The 17,472-nt window shown below is 38.5% G+C and overlaps 1 protein-coding gene across 4 annotated transcripts in view; it reads right to left on the bottom strand.

Annotated features, from left to right (window-relative positions):
* CARD10 (caspase recruitment domain family member 10) overlaps positions 1 to 14,466 on the bottom strand; it is a 53,056-nt gene extending 38,590 nt beyond the window's left edge. Inside the window, exons 1-6 of one of the 4 annotated variants that reach the window (XM_026694918.2) lie at positions 14,035 to 14,466; positions 12,966 to 13,112; positions 11,585 to 11,727; positions 5,490 to 5,708; positions 3,976 to 4,113; positions 2,486 to 2,811 (exon numbers count right to left, since the gene is read on the bottom strand). In XM_026694918.2, the coding sequence (XP_026550703.2) occupies positions 2,486 to 2,811; positions 3,976 to 4,113; positions 5,490 to 5,708; positions 11,585 to 11,639 (738 nt within the window). In that variant the 5' untranslated portion in view covers positions 11,640 to 11,727; positions 12,966 to 13,112; positions 14,035 to 14,466. The remainder of the gene's footprint in view (positions 1 to 2,485; positions 2,812 to 3,975; positions 4,114 to 5,489; positions 5,709 to 11,584; positions 11,728 to 12,965; positions 13,113 to 14,034) is intronic. The other 3 variants (XM_026694917.2, XM_087968341.1, XM_087968342.1) reach the window with 3 other exon arrangements.
* Positions 14,467 to 17,472: the final 3,006 nt, after the last annotated feature.

Below are 17,472 nucleotides of genomic sequence, written 5' to 3'. Positions count from 1 at the left end.
AACATGTGCGAACGGTGGGAGAGCGGAGAAGAGAGCGAGCGAGCGCCCCGCTGTGTGAAATCCTGCCGTCAAAGCAACACTGGGGGAGGCAGGGTATAAATTTACCAGGTTAATGTAGCAATGGTGATTAATGCCCAGAACATTGTTTGCGGGTATTGGGGGGTGTGTGTGTGTGTGTGGTGGTGGTGAGGAGAGGTTGTCCTTTGAATGCGGAAAAGTAGGTGTGACCTTGTGTAGGAAAATAAAGAGATCCTTTTTAGCGTGTTTGGCTTCTTTGCCTCCCCTCGTTCGTTTTGACGTGGAGATAATGGCCTTCGGGCGGGAGGGGAAGAAAACGGTAGCTGGATCATTTCAAATTTCACTTACTCTCCTGCCTCACTTCAATATGTCTGAGCGACTCCAGATACTGGAAGACTTTTTGAATGAAAGTGTTACCTCCATTTTTTTTTTTTTAAAGAGGGCCACTTGGGGAAAAAAAAGATTCTAAGGAATTCCTTGTTTCTTGATTAAAGAGAAGGCATTGAATATACTGTTCCTTGGCAGCCTTTTCAGTGTCCGGGTTTTTGGGTGTGTGTGTGTGTGTGTGTGTGTGTGTGAGAGAGAGAGAGAGAGAGAGAGAGAGAGAGAGAGAGAGAGAGAGAGAGAGAGAGAGAGAGAGATCAGCTGTATTGAGAAGAGAACGTTTCCTGTGTTCTCATTTTATTTACAACATATTTTACGCTTAATGGTAAGCAATGAAAAATATTTTTAAAACTCATTTCTAAACTCCATAGCTATTTGCATATTCTTGGTTCAAAATTGGATTAGCTCATTTCAAAATTGTCCAAAGCAGAAAAGTGCCAAAAAAAAAAAAGTGCAAAAGTGGAAGGTGTGTGGAAGAGGGGGTAGTCTTATACGGCGAGTATATAACAAACTCTATATTTTGAGTGGAAATGTTGGGGGGTCGTCTTATACGCCCAGTCGTCTTATACGCCGGCAAATACGGTATATCATTCCTCTCCAGATTTACAGGAGCATAAAGAATGGTGGAAAATCTCTCCTAATTTTATTCCCAGAACTGAAATTCAGTAATAAAGATTAAGGTGAGACTATCAAGAGCGTCTGAGACTGCCCAATTCAGCCAGTGGATTTCTATGGACAAGTGGGAATTTGAAACCAGATGCAGTCCAAACTTTAACTATTTTGCTGCCACACCATTCTACCACATCCAAAAAATACCTAATTTAGGACACAAAATATTCTTTTCTTCCAATAATAAATGCAATCTGAAGCTGCTGCATTTTTAAAAATGCAGATGAGGTTAATCATCTGACCTCAAGACCTGCTATATATTTGCCACCATTAAGTTTTAGATTATGCACGTAAAACAATCTCCTAGCTTAAGAGCCACATCTGAGAAATTTGGGAAAAAATGCCCTGCTTTCCCCAACTCAAGCACTATCGTAACAATAATATTGTTAAGTATTTTAATCTTATTCTTTCTCATCTCTCCCCATCTGTTGTCTTTATGTGACTTGTTTTTTAAACAGACTATTGCTAAACAGAGGGTTGAAAGTGATTTGGGAGACAGTTTAGCTAAAATGTGGTTTCAGAGATATAAATGGTACCTTGGGAATTCCATCAACAAGGGACAAAGATTACCCTGGGAAATTAGCTTTCTGTCTAAGGTGATTAGGTATTTTGCAGTTGGATGAATACCTGCTGATGCTGATCATACAGCAAATCTAGCAGAAGTGCACAATTACACCAAACAGAAAAACTGTTAGTACAGAGTAAAAATTTAAATATATTTATAAATCATGATTTTGTTATCATTGTCTCTAATTTTAAAGATTCATAAACACAAGTGCCAAACACATTTGTTCAGTCACTGATTTTCAGAGACTCTGCTTAGATCTAAAACGATAAATCTGTCTTCCCTAAAAAAGATACCAGCAATGTCAAACTATGGAATTTCCTAGCTAATAGGAGTCACAGACATAAAGGAAAGTCATGTTGAATAGAACCTACACTCAACTTGGCTTCAAATTTCAAAATTGGCATTTCACAAATCCCGGGGAGGTAGGGGTTGGAGGGGGTTGGCATTTAAGAGAATCGTCTAAGTCATGAGTTACACTGGAGATAAACATAGATTAAGAGTATTCGGGAACACTTAGGAAAAAAACCTACGGCTGATAGGAAGGGACAGCAGTCAACTCAGCAGAGAACAGAATTAAAAAGGCACGGGTGGAGGTGAGAATTCATCCAAATGAGCAATGTAATGAAAAACTAAGGAACAAGAGAACCAATTTTATACCAGACATAGCATAAAGTGCCAAGAAATGGAAGCAAGATGAACTGGTTTTCTGGTACTTTTCTATAATTCTTTTTTACTAGTATTACATTTACCCAAATACTATTTTAATAACAAAATAACCTTCAATCAAGAGAAGAGAGCTTGCTTTAATTTGGACATAATTCCACTGTACTGAATTGCTCACCATACCCCAAGTTGCAGATCCCTACTCCTTAAGACAGCAGTGTTTTTCTCTTCACATAGTTGTGCATAGCGCATGGCCAGCAAATAATTTTCATCCTTCAGCCTCAGCAGCTCCAGGCTGTTCGTATCCCATTCTTCTTGGAACCTCTGCCAACGTTCTTGCATTTTCTGTAATCTCTGGAGCTGTTGCTTTAACTGGCTACATTCCTTTTCTAAGCCTTGGTTTTTTATCTGGAGCTGGTGTTCTTTGGCCAGGTGCTCCTTTCGTTGGGCCCTCACCTTCTTCACCTCCATCATCAGGAACTGAGTCAGGCCTTCAGGACCCTCCTCATCTGGAAAAGGGACAGAGGAGGACCATCGAATTAGTCCCACAAGTAGACAAAATGCTAGCAGCCCTCAATCAGAACATCATGTGCAATTCACACAGTAAGCCAACTTGTCAAACACCTACTTAATTTGCAAGTACTTAATATGTAAAATAACATGTTTATATACATGCATGTATGCTTAAAACTTGGGGCAAGCACACAGCAACACACTTAGCTGCATAAGGTGCAAAGTACCACTTTTTCATGGTCAAACTGTTCTACAGAAAATCTTAAGTATCTGACACTTCTAGCAAATAAAATTCCTTTGCTCAAATCTATATGAATGTACATGCATTTCAATTTGCATCTCTTGAGAATTGTACCAGATTTTCTGTGAGGCCTATTTAGTGTTACATACCTCTCTCTAATATGGAGATGTTTCTCTAATGCATACCTATCATGTACTTATTTTGCATTCAGAAAACACAAACTGTATAACCACATGGCAATTTATAAAAATGCAAGCAGAGTGGATTATTTTAAGGATAAGTGAGCTCAAACTGTATATTTTGCTTTTATTTTTGCAAGAGAGCTGTTCAAATAAAAATAACATTTGTTCAGAGATAACAGTGTTATGACAATATAGGAATCGATTCACATACAGCAACAAAAGATATATCAGTGGAAGCGGTAGAGAAAAGGCAAAACAGTTAATCAATATACAGAAACATAACTTTAGTATCATGAAGCATTCTATAGTACTGCCCTGAATAGATGATGTCATCCATAAGCCTACAACACAAATTTAAGCTTCCTGTTATTTTCCTGGAAGAACAGTTCCAAAAAATATCCATGTGGCTATTTCTATCTCTTCAAATCTCAAAAGCAGATTGTTTTGATTACCAATAAAAGGCCAGTTCTAGAGTATCTCATCTTCTAAATGACAACCGCTTTATGTTAGGAAGGCATTCAAAACAAAACCAAAAATGACAAATATATGAATTTCAGTACAATACAAGCCAAGCAATCTCACATAAAATTCTCCATATCAGCAGAAAGCTCAATAAAGCATCAATTTATGCATACATACAAACTATATATCAAGAGCTTTGAAGGCCCTCCTTCTTCCAAAATAGAATAAAGCTTCTCTAAATCTGACTGAATAGTGTGTTTCTTACAATCTCTTACCCAAGATTATAGAGCAACGCTGAACAGGTTGTTTTCCTGTCAGTCGGGTGAAATGTTCAGGATAATAGAACTCCAAGGACTCTAAGAATGCCTCATAGCCTCGCTTCCCTCGCCTTCGAAGGATATCCATCAGGAGTCCTGCAGAGATTTTTTTAAAAAAAAAAATCACATGGATAGAATACAAACGACTAGCAACCAGAATCCTAGATTGGGTGATTGCATATCACATAAAGCCATCATGTGCTTAATTCTGCCTCATTAAATAAACCATGATTGAATAAATAACCATTAGCTTGGTTTACAATCACACTAAATCATAAATTAGAATTTAATACAGTAGCCTTATTGCTGTTCTAGAAATATAAAGCCAAAAATTGTAAAAAGGCCACGTGGTCTATCCAGGGATCTGCAACTTTAAACACCCAAAAAGCCATTTGTACCCGTTTCCCACAGAAAAGAAAACATTGGGAGCCACAAAACCCTTTTGACATCTAAAATTAAGATAAAACTGTATATATCGTTTTTTTACCCTTATGCTATGTATAAAAAAAACTACAGTGTGTTGCATTTATGAAATCAATGAACTGCCATAGAGAAAAACATTTTTTTTATTTCTGCATGCAACAAAAACATTTTGAACTCCCCCCAAAAAAAAAATGGGTCGAAAAGCTCAATAAATCGCATGCTGATGGGTGTTGCACATCGGTGGTTATGATGCATGTTCTGAGCGACAAGGAGCCACAGCAGAGGGATGAAAGAGCCGCATGCAGCTCCAGAGCCACAGGTTGCAGACCCCTTGCCTAACCTTTATAAAATCAGCAATGGCCCTTTACATTCACAGGATGTGAGAGCCAAGTCAAGAGAGCAGGATTAGGGAAATTTCTTAGGTCTTATGCAAGGTTAAACAAAAAAGAAACCATAATCAATACAGGTAGTTCTCAAGTTATGACCCTAATAGAGTCTGCCCATCAATGGTTTATTATGGATGTAATTTTTCTGAAAACTACCAGTAAATGAAGTTATTCACTCAGTGACACAGCTAAAAATGTTATAAATTCACTTAATGATCACAACCAATTGTAGATTTAAGTCAATGACTACATTAACATTATCTTGCTATGGTCAGCTGACCAATCAATAAAGTTATACAATACTATACCATTAGCATGCTCCATCAACAGCAAAGGGAAATTTAAAAAATATCATAACAGAAATAATAACAGAAATAAAAAATATACAAGGTGGGTTTTGTTTTTCTTTTCACTGGGCTTTGAGAACATCTAAGTTAGTCTTCAGTTCCATAAAGCCTTAAGGTTAAGAAACTGCTGGGCTACATACAAAACTTTGGTCTGCTTTAGCATGGCTTTTTAAAGCTATCACAGAATCACGATGGAATCCCTTGAACAGGCCCTTCCTTTCATGCACGAACCAACTAACTCTCTGTATTGTACTTTAAACAAAAAAAAAACCTTTCCACCAATTTCTCCTCCATGCAAATTCCAAGTATCTCTCACCTGTTCGGTTGCTCCTACATGGGAACCGATAGGCACTCAACACCTCTTCTTCATCCTGCTCATCTATCACACGACATTGACGCAAGTAAGGTGTCAGCTTTTCTGGATTCAAAGAGCGAGTTAGTTGGTGCCGCACGCTCTCAATCTTCTCCCACAAAGCTTCCTCTTCTTCCTCTTCTTCAGAAAGACTTTGGACCTGGTTGATACCATCTTCAGGCCCTATGAACACATATTGAGTGTAATGAAATTAAGGACATTAATTTCTTCAGGTGCTTTTTAGAGTTTGCGAATTAGATTTTTCACATTATTATAATGTATACAAAAGGTTAAAGTGGGGATTTCAACTTCTGCACAGAAAATGGAAACAGCCTAGGGCTGTTCTTTATTGGAGACTAAACACCACAAAGTATATTTGTTTTTAGACTCTGGGCAGCTTACAATATTCAATAAACACATTAAAAATCATAATTAGTAACAATCAAAGCATCAAAACTATAGAAAACTGAGGTAAAGTAAAAAATTGTTTGTTTGTTTTTTGAATTTTTTTATTGATTTTTAAAAACAAACAGAAACAAACAAAACGTAAAACATAAAACATCTTTTTTAAAAGCAGCTTGATCCCGGGTTACATCTCTTCGTACAGACACAAATTCAAATTCATGTTCATTTTATATACCATTCCATATCTTATTACCATTCTACATTTTCTATATAGCTTCTCCCCTCTTTTAACTTTCTTAATTTTATTTTATTTATTTCATCTCAATTCAGATCATAATACTTATATTCTTTGTCTGTCCTGTTTCCAGCTGTCTATTATCTTTTCTCATTAGACAAAATTTCTCCTGTAATCACTGATTAGAGTATGACGCCTTTATATCTTTCCCCTAAATTTATAACACTTAATATAATACATAACTTCCATTCGGATTCTGCTTAGTACATTCTAAAGTTACACACTATATTTTAAAAAGAGAAAAAAATATAGATATATAGTATAATTAAAACAACAAATCCATGCCAATTCAAATCTATTGTTAATATTAGTATTCATTTAAATCTTAAACATTTTACACATTACTTTTCAAATAAGTATCATACTTCTATGGGAACACTTATAAACTTTCCATAGTTGCTTCCCCCCACTTCACTCATATTTTAAAACATTATACCATTAAAATGTTCCCATTCCTTCCTAGTTCAATTCTCTCATTTATTTCGTTTCATTTATTTTGTTCACAAAAGTTTCGCTGAGTTACACTGAGTATTTTATCCCACTTTTTAATCATATATTATTTCCAATTTTCTAACATAATTTTTAATACAAATATAACAATACAATCTTATGTACCTTTGCAGAATCACTTTTTCAATTTAAATTTTTACCCATTATCTCTAAATAAGTCCTGTTTCTTTATATCTTGCACCACACCTTTGTAGCTTCTCTTCCCTTGCTTCTTCTCTCTGTCCTTTTTACCCCCTTGTCTCTCCACCTCCATTTCCCTCTTCTGTGTTCCCTTTCTCTGTTGCTTTCTGACATTATATCCACTTTTCACCTTATTTTTCTCTTTTTTGGTTGTTTTTTGGGGTCTTAAAGTCTCCATTCTCTTTCCCCCCCTTTCCCCCTTCTTCCCTAGGTAAAGTTACTTGTTCGTCAAAGATGGCTTTTTCTTTGTCCCAAACTTCTTGTTGCATAGTCTTTTCTTGCAATTTCTCATAGGTACAAATCGCCATTTCTAAGAATTGAAAAACGGAGCCAAGACAGCCCTTCCCTTCTAGTTCCTCTTCTTTATATTTTTTAAATTCCATTTTCAATTCATCCACAAGTGATGCCATTGTAAAAAAAAATTCAAACAACCACCCAAGTGTTTTTAGTCATTCAAATATAGTTTCCAAAAATCCCAAAGTCACCAAGCAATCCAAATACACACAAACTGTTTTTTTTTAACACTTTCTTCTTTTTTCACTTTCTCTTCCTGGGGTTACTATTTAGTTACAAAGTTCCAGTTAAGATGTATCTTTTAGAAGTCGTTAGAATTTAATCAGATTCTTTTAAATTCCAGGCAGTCTCCTCCTTCCAAATCCTACTCTTATTCTTTTCCTCTCCCTTCCCACTTACAGCAAAAAAAAAAAAAAAAAAAATTGATGTTCAGAAATCCTTATTGTCCCCTTGACATTTAATTATCCAGTTTAATTACCTCTTGATGCCAAAGTGGGTTTTTCCAATTTCTCATTCATCTCTGTTCTCTGTCAACGTAAGGAAGGAGAGTGAAAGAAAAAAAACTTTCCCTTTTCACTTTCATTCGCTGCTTCCGAATCTTCTTTGGGAGCGATGTATCTTTTTAAAATTTAAATTCCAGGATACCTTGATTGTTGCTTCTTATCCCGATCAGCCAAAACTTTCACTTCTTAACTTCCTCCTGCACTTTCTTTTCCAGATAAGTGCTTCATTGAGGTGGCCATTTCTGACCCCCGCTCGTTCGCCTTTGGGAAAGGGAGTTTAGCCAGCTGGGGAGGAAAGATGCGGCTTCCCTCAACCCTGCTGGGATCTCCCCTCTCTTTGCCACCTCTACGGGGTGGCTTAGCCCCGAAGCCAGACTGGCTCGGGACGCTCCAGTGGCGAGCCCAGGCAGAAACCGCACACGATCGCGGATTCCTGCCTGCCGCCGAAGCCCTGCAAACCGGAAGTGTAAAGTAAAAAAAATTTAAAAAGCAGATGAAGGAATGTTAGCAGAACCACCTCACTAGCTCACCGTCCCTGGCCTGCTGACACAACCAAATCTTGAAGAAGCCTCAGAAACTTAGAAAAGATGAGGCCAACCTCATCTGAGGGGGCAGAAGATTCCAAAATGTGAGTGCTGCTGCTTAAGGCCCATTAAATGTAACTCGCTAGACTATGCAACCTGTAACTTTCCCTCTCTGCTGGATCTGGTAAGATGGGCATCAGAATCAGAATAACAGAATTGGAAGGGACCTTGGAGGTCTTCTAGTCCAACCCCCACTTAGGCAGGAAACCTATACCATTTCAGACAAATGGCTGTCCAATCTCTTCTTAAAAACTTCCAGTGTTGGAGCATTCACATTCAGCATTCATATGAAGTTGGGGCAAGGTGGCCCCTCAAATAACCTAATGCCAAGACCTACATTCTGCATGAACACAGAATTAAATTTGGGAGGGGAGTCTTGGGGAGTTTCTTTGTTTTATAAAAGTATAATATTCCTATTTTAAGGCACACAAAGTAATAAGGACTATGCACAAGCTGAAGATGTAGCTGTTTTAACGTGTTCCAAGCATGTGCTATCTGTGTACCTACAAAATCTCTAAATCACAATTTGCCTTTCAAATGCAAATATCTGTACAGCATAATAATAATATGTAATACATAATAATTTTCCTATGCTTTCCATCTCAAAATGACAAGAACTACTAAAGTCAGAAATAGCACCAAGGGTTGTAAAAAGGGACATCAGGGACCACATCTAGCATAGTCTGCAAGTTATGAACTGCTTAAAAGAGAAAACAATTACCTGCAAATAAATATTATCAACAAGGATGACAAGGACATACAGAAAAAAGTATTCCAAATTATAATGCATTTCAGATGGCTGTGCAAGCAGGAGATTATGACAGTTTAATTGAAGACATCTATTAGACTTACCAGATATATGAAGTCTTGGACATCCCTGATAAAACATCTAAATTTTGTCACTGTTTTTTCTATTTTTATCTATTTCAAAACCTATCTTCATGGTGAAACATTTAATTCTTATTCCTGTCTTGAACATGGAATAATCTGAATGCAGTTCTCTGGCTCAAATGATTCATGCAATTTTCAGCCCTCAATCTAACGTGTAAAACTCTCAGTATCATCCAAGTCTCCAAATCTAATCTTACTCACTTCTCTTTCTAGTACCAAGCCATGATTTGTGGGACAAACTACAATGGTAGCATTCATACAATTTGCTACATCAAATTTAGCACATCATACAACAACAGAAGAAGCACAAGGGCCAAAGTGGCATACAGAAAAACAATAGTCATATACAATGTTGCAATGCCACAGTGTTTTCAGATCTGACTCTGATTGACTGTAGCCTTGATTGACTTTGATAGTAGCCATTTACAAAATCCTTCCAACCCCAAGATAAAGCAGAATTCTGAGAATTGAAACCCAAATTTCTTAAAGTGACCACGATTGAGAAACACTGACCTAATACATACTTATTAGAGATAATCATCGTTTGGCCAAACTAAACAGAATGGGAGGGCATTTTAGAGTTTATACAGGTTTACATAGAAGGAAAATCCAGCTACTCAATAATGTGAAGTCTTCAATAAGCAAACAAAAGTATAATAATTATTCAAACAGATGTAGGCAACTTGGGCCCTTCAAATATTGCTAAACTACAATCCCAAAAGTCCTAACTATCCCAGTCAGTAAGCAGAACCATGTTAGGAGCCATAAGTTCCCTCTGCCCTTCCCTCCAATATAAATCAACATCCCTAATATTAAGCAAACTACAATTATTATCTCCACTAAAAAAAACACCTTAGACTTTACTCCAGGGAACAAAATTACTAGGAATGCATGCAGTCACTCCCTCAACAGAGAGCAAAGTTTCTAAGAACTTCCAAAGCAGGAAGATAAGCTGTTTGGTTGCCTGAGCAGGACTTCCTGCTGTTCTTCTATTCCCTCTTCAAGGAGTTTCCACAGCCTTCTCTAAAGCACTAAACAGTCAAGTAGAAGATTAACATATCCAAAGTCTTCAAACATACAGATCCAAATAGTTGCTTTTCTACCAAAACCATTTTAGCAATTTCAGTGATAGCCAGCAGGAATGGATATATTACACAACTGTGGAAACAAGGGTCACTATTTGATTCTGAAGTCTAACTTTAACTGCCTTCCCTTAACAAAGGGGATTGGAATTTGACAAGTTATTGAAAACTCAAGGCAAATTACCAGGAAGCCTGTACATTATGAAAGTTGGTTTAACAACTTTCTGAATAACTGCTAGGTTCACACAACAGATGCAAAACCCAGTTAACCACTTTTTGGCTTAACACAATGCAAGAATGCATATTGTAATTCTCAGAGTAAAATTTATTAGTTTACTATGTTGTATCACATGATTCATGATGAATGTATCTACGATGACTATGATCATGATTTATTACTTATCTTTTATCTGAGAGCTTATGCACCAAAGCCAAATTCCTTCTGTGTACAATCACACTTGGCCAATAAAGAATTCGGTTCTGTTCTGTTCTGTTGTTCTGCTCTGCTCTGCCTCAGAGATACCATTAATCTTCATAAAATTTCAAGCCTAAAATTTCCAGTCAGAATAAGGAAGTATTGCAAAAATATCAAATTACCAACAAGCAAAGATCTTAACAGGGGTGGGATGCAAATATTTTTACTACTGGTTCTGTGGGTGTGGCTAGCTGGGCATGGCCATGTGACTGGGTGGTGTGGCTTTTTTTTTTACAGCACCCCCAACCCCCCCTTTTTGCCTACTGGGCCTCAGGGAAGCCTTCTGGGTGAAGCAGTAAGACAGCAAGGGGGATCCCGGCACAGCTGATCATCAAAACAGCTGATCGTCAGGAAGAAATAAATACCGTAAGGACTGACTGAGAGGAGAGGGGCCAGCCAAGGGCACAATTTGCTGGTTCTCCGAACTGCACAGAATCGTAACAACCGGTTCTACCGAACCAGTAGAATCCTACCCCTGGATCTTGCTACATTTAAATGAAAAAAAGCAGTACTGAATGTTGTTCCAGGAGTCTTAGTTCTACAGCAGCTTTCCAAATTGGCTGCCACTCATGGTGAGAGGTTTATAAGAACTCTTTAGTTTAACACATCTGGAGGATTTCAGGTTGGGGAAAAATTGATTCACAGAAAGTTTAATTCTATAGCAGTATATTTTGCTTCCATTTCCACAGCAGTCTTGTTCAGCCAAACTATCTTGCTATAGCAATATTTTTTTCAAAAACAGAAGCAATAGAGTGAAGATAAAATAATATGGTCTACTCTGTTCATGTCATACAAGCAACAAGACAAGACAGTTAAAAGATAAATTCAAAGTATACAGACCAGTTTGTTCTGTGTCCAAAGTAACTGAGCTGTTCCATTTGTGGGGAGAATCCATAGCTTGGAATTCTTGGGGTAAACCAACTTCAATTTGGAGTAGTGGAAATGCTTGAGAGCAACCACTGATCAAAGAAAATGGAAGTAGGCTAGAAAAATCAATGATATGATACAACATAAGGAAGCATCATATATTCATAGATTAAAATTAAAAGTTTATCCCTTACTCTGTCTCCCATGACAATGGTTTCCAATAAGACATTACATGGTAAATAAAGGGCCAAAGACAGAAAAACAGGAATTGCTAGGTCCCTATCAAATAATACTTTGGCTTATTATAATGACTGAACTTTCTCCATCATGCTTTCTTGTAAGCTAGTTCATTATGGCTTGTTCAAATTATATAAATGTAGCTAAGCCACAGAGATAGTCTGGACTTACACATCATATTAACACATGTTCTATCTTGCTATGGTTTGTTTAATCAGCTACAAAGTCATAATCCATAATGACTAGGAGTTCACAATATACTAAGATCAAACCAAATTGTGAATTAGGCATTTCCACGTGAGATCTTTGCACTAGTTCATATTAAGGTCACTATTTATCCAATCTCATGATGTTTGCTGCATCTTGGAGCAAAATCTACATACTGATGACTCAATTGATGTTTTGCTGAAATGGCAGCGTTTATCAGGAGTCTGCCCTGTCACTAACAAAAAAGCATCTTTTCCTACCTCCCTTTCACCTATCATTTCCCCTTCTGTCACCATAGAGTTGTTTTCATGTTTCAAGCTATGCAGAACTGAAGTCATTTGCATATCATCTTCAAATCAATTAGAATGGATGGGAAAATGAAAACAGCACAATGGCATATTTGTATAGAAGTAATCATGGGATGATCCATGAACTAGTTACACCAAAACAAAATTGGGTTCTTGGAACTTTAACAACTGCTGGCTGATATTTACCAACATCTTCAGATTGGAAAAAGCCATTTATGCCAAACTATTGCTTAGAGCAGTGAAAATGACACTCCTATTTCTCTATGAGTTAGATATGAGCAGGTCTTTAATTCTCCCAAGTCTAACTAAGATTAAGAGAATAGGGCCAGAATTCTAAGGAAATGTTTTGAATCATCAATCCCAGACATGCCAACATGTTGCTGATTCATAGCGCACAGAACTCATCACATACACATAGTTTCCTTGAGGTTATGTAGTTTCTGCATTACTAGACTGCATAAATCCTGTATCCAAAGAACTATATATCTATTCCTTGACGGTGAAAGAAGGTAACAAATTGAAAATCACACATTCATATAAAACTAAAACATTTAAAATAGCCATTACGATTAGATAATAGCCACTGCATTTGTCCATATTACCTTAATTGCCGTGCCACAGAGATCCAAATAATATTAAACCAAGTTTTCTTTAGAAAACCTTTTAAGTTTACACATTCTTCTCAGTGCCAGAATAAACATCTCTTGTCCATCATGCTCCTCAGGCAATTTGGAATATCCTAAATAAGTCTGAAAAAACACAATATCTTCTCTCAGTATTACAATTCTTGCCTTTTAACTGATTTGCTAAATGCTGATGCTTCTTTTCATCTCTAAATATCCTTCCTTCCCTTGTTTGCCACACCTTTCTTTCTCTCCTGAAACTTGAATATTTCAAGTACACATAGCTTGCACTTTGTCACATAATATTATGAATCAATTATAAAGGAAAGGTTATGGATAATAAAACTTTTTACCCCACCTTAAATGACCTTGTTATTCAAATATAAACAATGGTCTAATGACAACACTGTGCCAGCAGTTTAAGAAATCTGAAATCACAGTTGGGTTATAGTTAAACCACCTAGGGGTAATCCCCATAACCAAGACCTAATGCCACAAGTCATATCTGCAGGTGTGATAGAATGAAAGAAAATGAGGAGACAACTCCTAGGACAAGGCTACTCCTTCACAGCAATAGCTGCAGGAAATCTCTCCATCTTCATGGGAGAGGGAGAAAATATCACTTTTAGCCACTGTTTGTTGAAAAAAAATCACAATGGCTGGGTTCTGCAAACATCCTGAGTTAGAGACTAAGGTAGAGCAACCTTTTTCCCATGCTATCTTGGGCCTCATGCCTAAAGCCACTTGAGAAATACCATGTAGAGTGTGCTTATTCAAAGTTGTTATCTATCAACGCTGAAACGTTGCACCATTTAGATCCATGGCTCTTTTTGCAAAGAAGTGAGAGAGAAAGGGAAAGAAAAAGAAAATAAAAGACAAATATGCAATCCCATCAGTTTTACATCCTTGGCCTTAAGTTGCTGCAGGATTCGTTGACATCCGCTCATGAGAAACAAAAGACCCGCTAAGACGCCGCCAGCATCGGGAAAACGCGCCGCTTTTTCCCCCTTTTTTTTCTCACAAAGGGGACCACGAGAGCTCGCGTTACCTTAAAACTTCTCAGCCGACGGGCTAATTGCAGAGGGAAGAAACTCCCGAGCTGAAGGGGTCCTTCTTCGTTTTTGCCCGCTTGCCTTCCTCGCCCTCTCCTCCTCACTTACTAACCTTGCCTACTCATTCTGCCCGCCTCAAGGCGAGACGCACACCTGATGGCCGCAGTCAACAGCCGCTTCCTCCGGGCCAGAGAGGTGGGCGGAAAGGCAGGCAGAGGCAGATTGGCAACTGAATGAAGCATTCGAGATGGCTTGAGCCCAAACAAGTCCCGGCAGCCCCTCGGCCTGTTCAGGAATGCGTGCGGCTGGATTCCATTCCCAGAGGGGGAGAAACTCACCCCCGCGGGCGGGGATGGCACATAAAAGCCGAAAAGAACACGGAGGAGGCCAGTCGCCGCCAGTTAAGTGGCCCAGGCACCTTCAAGCCTAACTCTAGAGAAGGGCGGGATTTTTTTATTGTACCTCCAGCGCTTTTCACGCATTCCTTGCATACACCTTTAGCAGGCGTCGGCGGTGTGGTCACTGCCAAAGCAAAGGAGCTTCGCGTGAGGGTTTGTGGCTGGGCTCGCGTGAGGGTTTGTTTGGTGGCTCCGTGGGTTGTATAACCCTAGCCGGTTGTGCCTGGTTTAATTATGGTTAAACTTTGCCGTCGAGGGATGCGAGGATTCCACAGGGGAGTTTGCGCGCAGAGGTGCCTCGGAGCTGTACCCGGGGACAGAAATCCAGGCACCTGCGGCGCAGCGCTTGGACCTCATTGCGTCGTCTGAAAAGCGTCAAGTGATAGGGCAGAAGCGAAGAAGTTTGGCGATGTTATGATAATACAACCGAGGGCTTGGACTTACCCCGTTTTGCATTTCTTTTTTAAAAAAATATTTTGTTATCTATCTGAGCTTCTACATAGTTAACGATGCTCCTTTTAATGTTTACTTCTAAAATGTAACATATTTTTCTGGAGCCCGTTTTATGATTTTTCTTGCCACCGTTGTTAAATGAATCACTGCCATTGATAAATTAGTAACCTGGTTGTTAAGTGAATCTGGCTTCCCCATTGACATCTGTTGTCAAAAAGTTGCCAAAGGGGATCACATGACATTGAGATACAGCAATGGTCATAAGCATCTGAATTTTGATTACATGATCATGGGGATGCTATAAAAGTTGTGAGAAATGGTCATAAGTCACTTTTTTCAGTGCCATTGTAACTTTGAACAGTCACTGTTGCAAGTTGAGAACTACCAGTAGTGCTTTTGACAAGCCAACCATAGGGCTATTTAGTTTAGTTTACTTTTAGTTTAGTTTACTTTATTGTCATTGCACCTCATACAACGAAATCAAACACCATCTTCAGTGCACATCATGACCATGAAAATAAACACAAACACACATCCTTCGCACTCCACACATTGAACTGAAAACCCCTGACACCACACCAACACTGCACTATACAGCAGAATTCAACAGAGTTACTGCCCTGGGATAGAAGCTGTTTTTCAGCCTATTTGTCCTTGTTTTTATTATTCTGTACCGTCTGCCAGATAGCAATAGTTCAAAAAAAGAGTTCCCAGGATGAGATGGATCTTTGAGAATGTTTTGAACTTTCTTAAGGCAGTTGGAGCTATAAAGCTCTTCCAAAGAGGGGAGAAGACAACCAATGATCTTCTGGCCAATGATGTTAACCCTCTGGAGTGCTTTCCTATCTGCCACTGTGCAGTTGACAAACCATACAGAGGTGCAGTAAGTTAAGATACTCTCTATGGTGCAGCGGTAGGTCATCAGCAGTTTTTCATTCAGTTGTTTTCTGAGGAGTCTCAGGTAGTATAATCTCTGCTGGGCCCTTTTGACCAGGGCTGCAATGTGGGTACCCCAGGTCAGGTCCTCTTTTAGGGTAACACCCAGAAACTTAAAACTGGCCACTTGCTCCATATTTAAAGAAGGACTAGGGTTCCAGAACAATTAAGTATCGTTTTTAAGCAAGCATAGTATACACACACACTAGGGTAACCCAATAATTTCTGCACAAGCTCATGATGTACGCAAAGACCATGCCCAATTTAGATCAATGCCACCTTTGCATATTCCTCCAATGCCATTGCATTTCCAAAGGTCAATGACAGGAATAGTTCTCAGTCCAGGATAAACGTTCAAGCATAAATTGGCAGCCCTTCTTAGCAGTTTTGATAAGAATATCTGCCATTACATTTCCTTCCTGAAGAATGCACAATCTGAATACAACAATGTGAAGAGTCTGGGTGTGCCATGATTACCTCCTTGTTTTTCCCCTTCCACATCTGGGTACCATTTGCAATGCTGAACACCACTACTGTATATGTGCCAGTGCTGTAGTCAGTAACAAAAGTAGGGAAATGCCCCCAGTGATTTGAAAGAAAATGCCATTGGTGTTTAATTTAACTCCTTAACCAAAGATTTCCAGGTACCTCCTATTTAAATTGCCAGAGGGAATTAAGGACCCAGTTTAAAATACACACACACACACACACACACACACACACACACACACACATATTCTTAAGTTTTCGCGGGTACTTACATGTATGGTATTATAAAAGACTTTCTTTTATCGGGACTTGAGTGAATAGTGAAAATGGTGAATAGCCTGTAGCTGCTTTGTTAAGTGTTTAGCTAGGTTTTGTAGTGGTGCTCCTCTGGAGCTGACTATGGGTCTGAGAGGTATGCCTTCTTTGTGTATTTTTGGGAGGCCGTATAGTTTGAGGCATCTGGAAGATTTTTCTCTTGGGATGATCGTCTGTTGGATCTCTTTGCTCATGTGGCTGGTTATAATAGATAGATAGATAGATAGATAGATAGATAGATAGATAGATAGATAGATAGATAGATAGATAGATAGATAGATAGATAGATAGATGATAGATATAGATATAGATGATATAGATATAGATATAGATTCTTAAGTTTTCGTGGGGACTTACATGTATGGTATTCAGCTTTGTTCAGGTATTTTCCCACGTCATTATAGTTGTGCTTTTAAAGTTGTAGCAACGTTTTGGCAGAATCTCATCTGCCATCATCAGGCTTCTGTATTGTGTTCGTCTATGAGTCAGGCTTTTACAGTTGCTTCAGTTTTAAATTTGGTGCTAGCCTACTGCTGTGCCAGAATAGTTTTTTCTTCATCCTGATTGGTTGGGAGTCTTGGTCTGTGTTTATTGGTCTTGGAGTTTGCTGTGTTCTGCTTGATTGGTGTTTCTAATATCTTCTGTCTGTTTTGTGGCTTTTTTGTGTGTGTCTTGATTGGCTGGCAACATTGTGTTCCTGTATTGGAGGCTTTTAGTGCAGCTTGGCTCCGAGTAAATGGACGGCTATCATTTGTTAGGAAGCTAGGTTTCATCTGGGTGCCTGGTTGGGGTGTGTTTGAGCTGGGGGTATTAGGGTGGATCTGTTTGTGCCCAGGTGTTTGC

This window comes from Notechis scutatus, chromosome 6, assembly GCF_049901735.1.
Source record: "Notechis scutatus isolate UNSWTSFEM ecotype Mainland chromosome 6, rNotScu1.2, whole genome shotgun sequence".
In the NCBI taxonomy this organism is placed as follows: Eukaryota; Metazoa; Chordata; class Lepidosauria; order Squamata; family Elapidae; genus Notechis; species Notechis scutatus.
Note: the sequence above shows the minus strand (reverse complement) of the source record. Positions and strands in the feature narration are given on the sequence as shown.